This window comes from Leopardus geoffroyi, chromosome X (genome assembly GCF_018350155.1).
Source record: "Leopardus geoffroyi isolate Oge1 chromosome X, O.geoffroyi_Oge1_pat1.0, whole genome shotgun sequence".
NCBI classification, from domain to species: domain Eukaryota; kingdom Metazoa; phylum Chordata; class Mammalia; order Carnivora; family Felidae; genus Leopardus; species Leopardus geoffroyi.
In genome coordinates, this window is record NC_059343.1 from 952,388 (window position 1) to 965,000 (window position 12,613).

Here is a 12,613-nt window from a genome sequence, read left to right on the forward strand (position 1 = left end):
CCCAGGATCCCCCCCAGCATCCCGGCAGAGAGGGTAGGAGAGAGGACGCCCCAAGATCCCCCCAGCATCCCGGCAGAGAGCGCGGGACACGGGGCGCCCCAGGATCCCCCACCTCAGCATCTGGGCAGAGAGCGCGGGACACGGGGTGCCCCAGGATCCACCCCCCCCAGCATCCCGGCAGAGAGGGTAGGAGAGAGGACGCCCCAAGATCCCCCCCAGCATCTGGACAGAGAGCGTGGGACACGGGGCTCCCCAGGATCCCCCCCCCCCCAGCATCTGGGCAGAGAGCGCGGGACACGGGGCGCCCCAAGATCCCCCCCCAGCATCCCGGCAGAGAGCGCGGGACACGGGGCGCCCCAGGATCCCCCCCCCCGCCCCCCCAGCAGCAGCCAAGTGGCCGGGGCCTCAGATGAGCGCCTGAGGGCACGGCCCTCCTGTCCACGCGGCCTGCCCCAGGTCGGGACCCACAAAGGAGCTCAGAGCAAGTGCGTTTTGCTGGTTTAATCCGTCTGGTTACACAAGCTGATCCGAGTAACTGTTGCACCTGACGCCCAACTTCCAGCCCCCTCCCCCCCCCCCACCCCACCCCCCATCAGCCTCCCGGGAGAGCGTCTCGCGCTGGCAGCCTCAGGGCGCCGACGACGCTCTGGTGCCCAGAACCACGTCCAGCCTGTCCCCCGCCTGCGCCACCTGCACGTCCCGGAACCCATGCTGCCCCAGCAGGCTGCGGTACTCGGCCAGGCTGCGCTCCCTGCCCTGGGCCCGCACCAGCGCGTTCAAGGCCGCCGGCAGGCTGGCCCGGGCCGCTCGCCGTTCGTCCAGGGCCGTTTCAACCACCAGGAGGCCACCGCCTGCGGACAACAGAGCCAGAGGGAGTCGTGGGCAAGATTCAGCGCAGGGCCAGTCAGCGACGATGGGCGCTCGGAACTACTTTCGGGGAGGCCGAGGGCAGCGGAGGCCAAGGACGCCAGCGCGCGGGGAGGGCGAGGCGACCGCGCGCGCGCCAGGCCCGTGGGGAGGCCGAGGCCGGCGCGCACCCGTGGAACCAGAGAAGGGCAGAGAGAGACAGAGACACGGAGGGAGAGAGGGGAACACAGGCAGATGGACAGGGGAGCAGCCGGCAGTCTCAGGGCCCAGCCTGGGGGTGTGGGGGGAGGGTGCCCGGTGCACAGGGGCACGGATTCAGGGCGTGGGGTAAACAAGCCCGGGGCAGGGGGTGCAGCACGCACGATCCCATCAGGCAGCGCGCATTCACTCTGGGAATGCCCCCAGCAGGCTGCCTGGCTCCGGGAACTCTGGGTGATGGCCGCACGAGAGCGGGAGCTTCAAGCACAAAGTGGGTGCGTGTGCAAGCCTGTGTGCGCACGCGTCTGTCTGGGGTCTACTTGTTTCCAAAAGCGTTCATGACGGAGAAACCAGGCCAGGCAAACAGCACCCTCGATCAAAAGAGGCCGGGAGGAAACTCGTGTATGTTTGCCCCTTTTCTGTGTGTGTGTGTGTGTGTGTGTGTGTGTGTGTGTTTTAATTTTAAAAAGTTTATTTATTTTAGGGGGAGGGGCAGAGGCGGAGGGGGACGAGGAATCCCAAGCAGGCCCCCCAGAGTCAGCACAGACCCCACCCGGGGCTCGATCTCACGAACCTGAGCCGAAACCAGGAGTCGGACGCTAAGCTGCCTGAGCCACCAGAGGTCCCTGCCGATTTTGTCAAAGGGGGATCCGCAGAAAAGGGACAGAGGAGACAGGGACACAGCAGTGACACAAGTGGCTGGCTTCCGCTGCGTCTCCTGCTGTTGGTGGTACGCATTTGACGGACGTGGGATCGGGCGTTTGCTCCCCCGGTATCGTAACAATCTGGGTTTTTCAAGGTAACATATGCCTGCGGTTCAATGGCCCGACTCCGAAAGACTGAATGTTCACACTGGGCGCTTGGAGGGGCGCCTGGGTGGCTCCGTGTAGCGTCTGACTTCGGCTCAGGTCATGATCTCACAGCTCGTGAGTTCGATCCCCGCGTCGGGCTCTGTGCTGACGGCTCGGAGCCTGGAGCCGGCTTCGGATTCTGCGTCTCCGTCCCTCTCTGCCCCTAACCCCCTCACATTGTGTTTCTGTGCCTCTCAAAATTAAATCAACATTAAACACACACACAAAACCAGGCACTTTGAGCTCTTTCCTGCAGCCCCTATGTTGCAAGGACCTGAATATTTACGGAGCGGCTCCAGCCAGCAGGGGAGAGGGTCGGTGGACCCCTGCACCCTCCCCACCTCCCCCCCCCCCCAACCCTGCACAGAATAAACCGAGGAGCAGCTTAACTGCCTCCACGCTGTCTCCTGAGGGAAGTAAGAACTCAGGGCTCGTTCCCCACCCCGCCTCCTCTCCAGCGGATGATACAGTGTTGCTGCTTTGTGAGTGCTTATTCCCGGCGGGCTCTGTTCCAGGCCCAGGGAATGCAGCCGGGACTAAACAGGCACAGACGCGCCCTCCAGGGACACATCCTCCTGCTCAGCAGCCTGACTGTCCGTGTGACCTGTAAAAATCTGCCTCTCCATGCCAGTGAGCCTGTCCTGAGGCTGCGGTAACACATGACCACAGACCAGTCATTTACTCTCTCCTCAGCCATGCAAGTCACAACTCTGAGACCCAGGAGGGGCAGGACCGCGGAGATCCAGGCAGGGCAGGGGTGCTGAGATCCAGGCAGAAGCACTGAGACCCAGGTGGGACAGGACCACTGAGATCCAGGAGGGACAGGACCACTTAGATCCAGGCAGGGCAGGGCCACTGAGACCCGGGGGGGCAGGACCACAGAGATCCAGGGGGGCCGGGCTGTGCTCCCTCCAGAGGCTCCAGGGGAGGGTCCTTCCTGCCTCTTCCAGCTTCTGGGGCTCCAGGCGTCCTTGGGTTCGTGGCCGCGTCCCTCCCGTCTCTGCCTCTGTCTTCACGTGGCTTCTCCTCTGTGTCCGTGTGTCCCCTTCCGTCTCTTACAAGGACACCTGCCGTTGGCTTAGGGCCCCCCCTCATCCAGGATGGGCTCATCTGAGATCCTTCACTTACTCCCATCTGCAGACGCCCTGTTTCCGGATGACTTCCTGTTCGCGTGTTCCCAAACGCTCGGGTAGATTTGCCAACACGTTGCGATACTGTTTCCAAACCCTGGGACGCGTGACGTAACTCATCTGGGCCCCCGTCTCTCGGTGTCCGGCCCCCCGGGGCCTGTCCCCACCCCTCCCCCGTCCCCGCCTGGGCCGCCACCTGGGGCCCCCGCCTTGTCCCGCGCCCGAGCAGCTCTGGTGACCAATTCCGGGCCGTCTGTCTCTCCTTCCCCCCAGATCGTCTCCAGGAGCCTGCTCGGAATGGCAGGGGTGGGCGTCGGGCACATCGAGTCCACAAACGTCTGTGGGACTTTTCTGCGTCCACACATGTGACCCAGGAATGTGGGCGTCTGTGCAAATAGGTTTCCCGCGAACTTATCACACGGCCACGCTGCTCTTGAGGGACCCTGGGTGCTGCTGGTGCCACTTCCTGGTGTGTGACTGCATTTCCACACATGCTCGTCCCTGGGTCCCCAGCATCCTGAAACACCAGCTTGTGCCCCAGACGGGATGGGTGGTTTCCCAGCTTCCTGGTCACGGGGCGGTGCTGAGCCCGGAGCCACAGATAAGAGGAGACGGGCTTCCCGGGTCTGCAGGGCATCAGCGCCCTCCAGGGGAGGGGCTGGGTATTTGGGCAGTGGGGCCATGGCTCATGTTAGAGTCGTTAGGGCGGGGCCACAGGGCCAGATCATCGTTGGGCCTCATTCCGCGTGGTCCTGTGAAGGTGCCTTTTGGACGAGATTATCATCTAAATGTGCGACCTGGGGCAAAACAGCTGGCCCTCCGTGGTGTGGGTGGGCCTCGTCTAATCAGTTGAAGGCCTCAAGAGAAAACACACCGCCATCCCCCCCCACCCCCAGAGGAGGGAATTCTGCCTCCAGCCAGTGTTGGGACTAGTCCCAGGTCTCCGGCTGCCTGCAGATTTGGGGAGTCCCAGCCTACACGATTGCACTTGACCCTTGCTTCGCTCTTTGTGCAAAATACCAGAGCAAAAATGACGGTTGTTTCCGGCCAAGTGGAAAGTGAACTGCTGTTTCGTGTTCCCTAACCGCACGGGGAGGTAACAGAAGTGTCTTTCATGTCACAAGGCGCTCGGGGCACCGGAATACGAGCTGCGCTTTGCGCCACTGGGACCTCGGAGGCCCGGGAAGGGGCCCCCGGGCGGGGGTTGGCTATGCCCTGCTCCAGGCCCCCTGGGACACAGGCTGGGGCGTCCGGGGAAACCTCCGAGCCTGAGAACACAGATGCCGGCACTTCCTGGGGCCAGGACGGGGAGACTCGGGTGAGACGGTCCCAAAGCTGCGGCCGCCCTCCTGGCGCCTCCTGCACATCCGCAGGGGCCGGCAGAGCGCGTGCGGGGGCGCGGGGGGGGCGCCTGGCTACTCGGTAAAACCCTCCCTTTCCCTCTCTGCAAGCGGAGGGAGGCCGCGCAGGGGCAGGGGTCTCACCTGGCTTGCAGCTGCGGGACACCCGGCTCAGTAGCTCGTGCACTCTGTCGTCCGCCCAGTCGTGGAGAATTCTGGAAAGGACGTACAGCTGTGCGTCCGGGAGGTCGTCCTTGAAAAAGTCACCTGGTTGGAACAGGAGACGTCAGGAGTTGGGGACACCAGGGCTGGCGCTCCACGGCGCGGACACGGGGCCGCGCCGCTCTCCGCCCCGCTCCGAGAAATGCCGTGTCCCCAACCCCAACACGTTCCAGTCCTAACCCCGGGTCCCATGGCGCGTCGGCCCCGGGCGGTGCCACGGCGGTCGCGAGTGCCGGGTCGGCTCCCGCCTTCACAGCTGCCCCTGGAAGTTCTCCGCCACGTCTGACTCCAGGCTTTCCCGCGCCAGCTCTTGGGTGACTTCCCTTGGTGCCCTTGGTTGGTCGTGGAACCTGTGAACGCCCACTTGCGCCCTCGCACGCCCCCGCCCGCCCCCTCGCACGCCCCCGCCCGTGCCCTCGCGCCCCCCTCGCACTCCCCACCTGCCCCTTGCGCCCTCGCGCCCCCCCCCCGCCTGCGCCCTCGCACGCCCCCGCCTGTGCCCTCGCGCCCCCCTCGCCTGACCCCTCGCACCGTCCCCTCCCGCCCCCTTGCACGCCCCCCTGACCGTGCCCCCTCGCACGCCCCCGCCTGTGCCCTCGCGCCCCCCTCGCACTCCCCACCTGCCCCCTTGCGCCCTCGCGCCCCCCCCCCGCGCCTGCGCCCTCGCACGCCCCCGCCTGTGCCCTCGCGCCCCCCGCGCCTGACCCCTCGCACCGCCCCCTCCCGCCCCCTTGCACGCCCCCCTGACCGTGCCCCCTCGCACGCCCCCGCCTGTGCCCTCGCGTCCCCCCGCCTAAACCCTCGCGCCCCACCCCACCTGCACGCTCGCACGCCCCTGCCTGCGCCCTCACACGCCCCTGCCCGTGCCCTCGCGCCCCCCTCGCACTCCCCACCTGCCCCCTTGCGCCCTCGCCCCCCCCCCCGCCTGCGCCCTCGCACGCCCCCGCCTGTGCCCTCGCGCCCCCCCACCTGTGCCCCCGGGTCCCCCCGCCTAAACCCTCGCGCCCCACCCCACCTGCACCCTCGCACGCCCCTGCCTGCGCCCTCGCATGCTGCCTGCCCCTTTGCACGCCCCCCCACTTGCGCCCTCGCGCCCCCCCCCCCCACCTGCACCCTTACTGCTTCCACACACACACACAGATATCACGCGGCCCAACGCCGACCCAGAGCGCAGAGAAAGCAGCGTTTACCTGGCACAAAGCAGAGGCGCTCTGGCTGCCGTCCCTCGGGGTGAAAACTCGACACGTGCTCGATGACCTCCGGGAGGTCAAACACGGTCACCTTCAGACGCGGGTACTCCCGGGCCAGCTCTCGGGCCAGCGCACCTGTGCAGCCTGCGGGGATGCAAAGACACACACACACACACACACGGTCACCTGACCCGCCCAGCGCACCACAGCCCTGGCGGGTCTCCAAGATGACCGCTTGGCAAAACCAGAATGAGGTCTGAGAACACGGCTGGAGGCCCGGTCTGCGAAAGGAAGCCAGCGGCGGGCAGAGATCTCTGATGTCTCACGCAGCCCTTGGGACCTTGCTGGCCCAGCGCACATCAGTGGGGGTGGGGTGGGGGGGGGGGCACAGACGCACAGAGGGAGCATCAGAGCCCAGCTGGGAAGGGAGGAAGCCACACTCTTATCATCTCCTTTCCGCTGCCGGAATGTGGATGACATGGCTGGCGCCACAGCAGCCACTCTGGGCCACCAGGAGGACCAGTGTGCAGGTGGCAGGGAAATGAAAGCCAGCAGCTCTGGGCTCCCCCTGGGACCCCTAATCCCACTGTACCCCTTGGGCAGGCATCAGCTCACGTCTGCTGCCCTGGGGTAAGGAGCGAGTTGGAATAGGGTGGCAGGTACATATGTGGGCATAATTAGACCCGACAAGACGGGGTCAGATGGCTCTGTGATCCTCTCCCCCAAATCGGTGGCCAGCAGAAAGGGCCCCATAACCTCCAGGACCCACCCCTAGGGCCTCCTTGGACTTGCGGATGTCCATCCAAGTCCCGGCACCCGCCACAGCCAAATTCCCGGCCTTATGCTCGTAAAGCCGTAAACCCGCTTTGGACGTCTTCTCAGCAGATGAGGTGGCCACGACCTAACGCAAGAAATGCACTGAGCCCTGCGCACCCGTTGCCTGGCGGGGGGCGGGGCGTGGTACTCACCTCCCAGGTCACAGGCAGAGGTGAATCGGGACAGATCGAAGGCCGTGGCCACCTGGCGAGCTGTCAGCTGGGTGAGGCCGTGCATGGCTCGCATGAAACGCAGCCTCCGGTCCCTGCTCTGAAACAGAACGGGGTTTGAGGAGACCCACACGGGGGCCCAGGGGAGCCTGCGCACTGGCTGTGGTCCCACCCCGGGGGGGGGGGGGGGGTTCTGAGGGTAGGGAGCTCCACAGGGAAAGGCCTGGGGGGGGGGGGGGGGTTGGGCCTGCAGGGCTGCAGGGGAGGGGCCAGGAGGTCAGAGCCTGCAAGGCAGGGGGTTCAGGCAGCAGGGCCTGCAGGAGAAGGGGTTTAGGGGTCAGAGCCTGTGGCGGGGGGAGGAGGGAGGGGGGTAGGGCCTGCAGGGGAGGGGAGAGAGGGTCAGAGCCTGTCGGGCAGGGGGTTGGGGGTGCAGGCCTGTGGGGGAGAAGTGGGATCAGAGCCTGCAAGGCAGGGGGTTCAGGCAGCAGGGCCTGCGGGAGAAGGGGTTTAGGGGTCAGAGCCTGTGGGGGGGGGGGGTTGGGGGTGCAGGCCTGTGGGGGAGAAGTGGGATCAGAGCCTGCAAGGCAGGGGGTTCAGGTAGCAGGGCCTGCGGGAGAAGGGGTTTAGGGGTCAGAGGCTGTGGGGGGGGGGGAGGGAGGGGGGGTAGGGCCTGCAGGGGAGGGGGGAGAGGGTCAGAGCCTGTCGGGCAGGGGGTTGGGGGTGCAGGGCCTGTGGGGGAGAAGTGGGATCAGAGCCTGCAAGGCAGGGGGTTCAGGCAGCAGGGCCTGCGGGAGAAGGGGTTTAGGGGTCAGAGCCTGTGGGGGGGGGTTGGGGGGGCAGGGCCTGCAGGGGAGGGGGAGGGGGTCAGTACCTGCGGGGGAGGGGGTTGGGGGGGCAGAGCCTGCAGGGGAGGGGGTCAGAGCCTGCGTGGGGGGGAGCGGGAGGGGGTCAGAGCCTGTGGGGGGGGCGGGAGGGGGGTGGGGGGCAGGGCCTGCAGGGGAGGGGGGAGAGGGTCAGAGCCTGTCGGGCAGGGGGTTGGGGGTGCAGGGCCTGCTGGGGAGGGGGTCGGGGGTCAGAGCCTGCAGGGGGAGGGGGGCAGGGCCTACAGGGGAGGGGGGAGAGGGTCAGAGCCTGTCGGGCAGGGGGTTGGGGGTGCAGGGCCTGTGGGGGAGAGGGGGGATCAGAGCCTGCAAGGGAGGGGGTTCAGGCAGCAGGGCCTGCAGGAGAAGGGGTTTAGGGGTCAGAGCCTGTGGGGGGGGGGAGGAGGGAGGGGGGTAGGGCCTGCAGGGGAGGGGGGGAGAGGGTCAGAGCCTGTCGGGCAGGGGGTTGGGGGTGCAGGGCCTGCAGGGGAGGGGGTCGGGGGTCAGAGCCTGCAGGGGGAGGGGGGCAGGGCCTACAGGGGAGGGGGGAGAGGGTCAGAGCCTGTCGGGCAGGGGGTTGGGGGTGCAGGGCCTGCAGGGGAGGGGGTCGGGGGTCAGAGCCTGCAGGGGGAGGGGGGCAGGGCCTACAGGGGAGGGGGGAGAGGGTCAGAGCCTGTCGGGCAGGGGGTTGGGGGTGCAGGGCCTGTGGGGGAGAGGGGGGATCAGAGCCTGCAAGGGAGGGGGTTCAGGCAGCAGGGCCTGCAGGAGAAGGGGTTTAGGGGTCAGAGCCTGTGGGGGGGGGAGGAGGGAGGGGGGTAGGGCCTGCAGGGGAGGGGGGAGAGGGTCAGAGCCTGTCGGGCAGGGGGTTGGGGGTGCAGGGCCTGCAGGGGAGGGGGTCGGGGGTCAGAGCCTGCAGGGGGAGGGGGGCAGGGCCTACAGGGGAGGGGGGAGAGGGTCAGAGCCTGTCGGGCAGGGGGTTGGGGGTGCAGGGCCTGCAGGGGAGGGGGTCGGGGGTCAGAGCCTGCAGGGGGAGGGGGGCAGGGCCTACAGGGGAGGGGGGAGAGGGTCAGAGCCTGTCGGGCAGGGGGTTGGGGGTGCAGGGCCTGTGGGGGAGAGGGGGGATCAGAGCCTGCAAGGGAGGGGGTTCAGGCAGCAGGGCCTGCAGGAGAAGGGGTTTAGGGGTCAGAGCCTGTGGGGGGGGGGAGGAGGGAGGGGGGTAGGGCCTGCAGGGGAGGGGGGAGAGGGTCAGAGCCTGTCGGGCAGGGGGTTGGGGGTGCAGGGCCTGTGGGCGAGAGGGGGGATCAGAGCCTGCAAGGGAGGGGGTTCAGGCGGCAGGGCCTGCGGGAGAGGGGGTTTAGGGGTCAGAGCCTGCGATGGAGGGGATTCGGGGGTCAGAGCCTGCGGAGGAGGTGGGTCTGGGGGGGGTCAGAGCCGGGCGGGGAGGGGGTTCCAGGTATAAGGCCCAGCTGTTGGGTGGGGGGTTGGGGCACAAGGCCTGTGTGGGAGGGGCTTGGGGGGGCAGGGCCTTCGGGGGACAGGGGGTCTGAGCCTGGCTGGGAGGGGTTCGGGGTGCAGAGCTGGGCGGGGAGGGCGTTCGGGATGGAGGGCCCAGCTGGGAGGGGGTTTGGGGGACAGAGTCCGGCGGGGAGGGGGTTTGATGGGGGGGGTGCGGGGCCTGGCAGGTAGGGGGTTGGGGGCGAAGCCAGAGGGGAGTGATGGGGAGGGGATCTCATGGGGCAGAGCTGACCCAGGAAGGGGCCTGGGGGGATGGGCAGAGCGGGGCGGGGCAGGTGGGCAGAGCGGGGTGGGGCGGGTGGGCAGGGCCTGGCGTGAAGGGTGTTTGGTGGGGGGGGTGCAGGGCGGGGCGGGGAGGGGTTAGGTGGGGCCAGGCCGGGCCGGGCTGCGGGGGCATCTTGTGGGGCAGAAGGAACCAGAGTGGGGCAGAGCCCCGTGGGCAGAGCGGAGCAGGGGGTGCAGGGGAGGGGCGGGGCCGAGCTGAGTCCGGGGGGGTCCGGGGCGGCAGGGCTGAGTATAGCCCAGAGGAGCGGTTGGTCCTTCAGGATGTCAGCTGCCCTGGGATGTGCGGGACCTAACAGACGCCCGCATGTCCACATCTGAAGCCAGTGAATGGGGACCGTCACCCCGGAGGCCCCGCCAGCCCCGCGCAAGGTCTGGATGGGCAGGAAGCAGGAGAAGGGAAGGGGTCGGGGCCCCGCTGGCCCCTGCAGCCGTCACCGCACTCGCTGGTGACAGGCTGAGTGTTTACAGAGACACTGGCCCGGCTCCCAGCCCCCCGTGGGGCCCCGTGTGGCTTCTCTGTCCCTCCCGCCCTGTCTCTGTCTGTCTCCATGAGCGCGGGTCTCTCTGGGTCTCCGTCTTTGTGTGCCTCAGTCTTCGTCAGAGACACAACGTTTGTGTCCTCCCCCCACTGGCCCCGATTTCCTATGTGAAACCCCAACCCCCAAGGGGATGGTCTCAGGAGTGGGGGGGGGGCTCTGGGTGGGGTGGGTCACCGGGTCAGGATGGTGGGCCCCCGTGGGGGATTCGTGTCCTTCTAGAGTAGGCCTGCAGAAACCCCCGGCCCCTCCCACCCCGAGAGGACAGCCGTATGGGAGGCGGGAAGCAGGGGTGTCCGGACCCCGAATCTGCAGGCGCCTTGACTTGGATGGATTTCACCTCGGGAACCGTGACAAGGAACTGCGCGCTGTTTGTAAGCCTCCAGCCTTAGGAGCCCAACCGACGGGGACAGCCCGTCTGGGTCCCTGTCGCCCGGCCCTGATGCAGGCCCCGTGCTCTGGCAGACCCGTTCCTGCATCGTGCGGGGAGCCCGACCCGGGGCCCTACCTGCGCTCTGCCCTCAGCAAAGGCTGCCAGGGACGCAGGCGGCGGGTGGCCGCGCCCACCCCAAAGCACCCATCGGGTCCTGCCCTGCAGACGCAGCGCAGCTTTAACGTCAACTCCCAAAGGTTCCCCAAAGGGAAAGGGGAACGAGGGAGGGACAGCAGGAAGACTCTGCAGACCGAGCTCGCGCGACAGGGTCCGTGCGACGTAACCCCACGCGGGAAACGCGGTGCCTTCATTCCGTGCCACCTGCTGGGCCCTTCCTGCGAGAATCCCGTCCGCACCCCGCAGGCCCACGGCACCTGGCCGGCCCCCTCGCCACGCGCCACGCCCCCGCCAGGCCTCCCACCCACGCCGGCTGCCCGTGCGCCCCCCCCCCCCCCCCCCGTGATCCTGATGTCGCGACGGCCAACGGTCAGCGGTTTTGCAACACGGCCCGGTCAACCCGCCGGCCAGAGCGCGGATCCGTGCCCTTGGGTGCTTCTGTGGGGCACGCGGGGTCTGCACACAAGCGTCCTGATGTTCGCTACCTGAGACGGGTCCTCCGCCGGCCTCCCCGCAGCCGCGCGGGGTCCCTGTCGCACCGCAGACTCCAGGTCTGTGAACACGGTCCAGGCGTGCTCATCGTTGTACGCGACGAAGCCGTGGAGAGAACACGCACCCTCCGACGTCAGGTGCCGGCTTGCCAGCCGCGTGTTACCGTAACCTGACAAGAGAGGGGCGTCATGCGGGCTCCAGCGGGACGCCCCGGCGCACCTCACACGTGGGCAGCCACGGCCTGGCGTCCTGGGGGCTGGCGCCAACCTCACCCACCTGACCGGGGCACGACGCACGCTCAGGGGGCGGCCCCGCGGGGACACAGCCCAGAGGGGTTTCAAAGGTGTGGTTTGATGTCTAGAAGCAGCTGACTTGAAGTAAGGGAGGTGACCTTCAGCAATGTGGGTGGGCCCCATCTAATCAGTGGATGGTGTTAAAAGCAGTGATGAGATTTTGCCGAGGAAGAAGCAATTCTGCCTCAAGACTTAAGGGCCAGCATGTACTGACTTCCCAGCGGGCCGGCCGGCCTGCCCTACACATTTCAGGTGCCACAGCCCCGCCACTGAATGACCCACCGCCCTGCGATACACCGCCAGCTGTAGATCCCCTGGGTTCTAGTTCTCTGGAGAGCCGGCACTGGTGTGGGGCCCCTCCTCTCTCGCCCGAGCCATCTGTCAGCAGGACGTGGCCCCCCCATCCTGCATCTAGAGAACAGAGGCTGGGGGTGCAGGCAGGTGATGGTGGGTGAGACCCCTATCTGTGAACGGAAGGCCCCAGGGATCCTCCCAGGTAACAGTACATCCCACCCTTTAACACTTAACCGTTCTTAGTTCTTCGCCTTTGGCAGAGGACACACGTCCCATGCGCACACGGGAGAACTGTTCCCGGGGTTCTCCTGCAGAACCGTGCGAGGCGTGGGCCAAAATGTGGGAGAAGCTCCTGAGTGAGTGAAAGTCTGGACGCTGCAACTTTCTGGACGCTCGGTCATCAGAGACGAGAAGATCATTACAGTGGTCTGGCTGGGGGAGAGGTCTGCTTCCCAGGCTCCAAATCTTAACCACAGATTTCTACACCTGCCACAGAGGGCAGCTTCTGGGGCCTGGGCCAGCACCCCACTTTCCTCCTGGTCACAGAAGCAGAGCGGCCTCTCCTGCCCTGGGGTCCTGGACCCCCTGCCACTCCCAAGCTGCTCAGGGACCACCCATAGGACCCTGTGCTCTGAGACCAAGTGCCACAACGCTGTTTCAGGAAACACATTGTCATCCATCCATCATCCGTCCATCTATCTACTTACCCACCCACCCATCCATCCATCCATCCATCCACCTACCTACATAGCACCCATCCATCCACCTACCTGCCTATCCATCCATCCATCCATCCATCCATCCATCCACCTACCTATCCATCCATCCATCCATCCATGTAACCATCCACCTATCTACCCATCCACCCATCCATCTACCTCCCTATCCATCCACCCATCCATCAATCATCCATCCCTCCATCCATCATTCCCCTATATTTATCCATCCATTCATCCATCCATCCATCCATCCATCTAACCATCCACCCACCCACCTACCATCCA

The 12,613-nt window shown here is 66.8% G+C and overlaps 1 protein-coding gene across 3 annotated transcripts in view; it reads right to left on the reverse strand.

Annotated features, from left to right (window-relative positions):
• Positions 1 to 491: 491 nt before the first annotated feature.
• Positions 492 to 12,613, reverse strand: part of ASMTL (acetylserotonin O-methyltransferase like) — a 24,817-nt gene continuing 12,695 nt past the window's right edge. The window contains exons 9-13 of one of the 3 annotated variants that reach the window (XM_045471904.1): positions 11,016 to 11,191; positions 6,767 to 6,884; positions 5,799 to 5,942; positions 4,531 to 4,653; positions 492 to 851 (exon numbers count right to left, since the gene is read on the reverse strand). In XM_045471904.1, coding sequence (XP_045327860.1) covers positions 628 to 851; positions 4,531 to 4,653; positions 5,799 to 5,942; positions 6,767 to 6,884; positions 11,016 to 11,191 — 785 coding nt within the window. In that variant the 3' untranslated portion in view covers positions 492 to 627. The other 2 variants (XM_045471903.1, XM_045471905.1) reach the window with 2 other exon arrangements.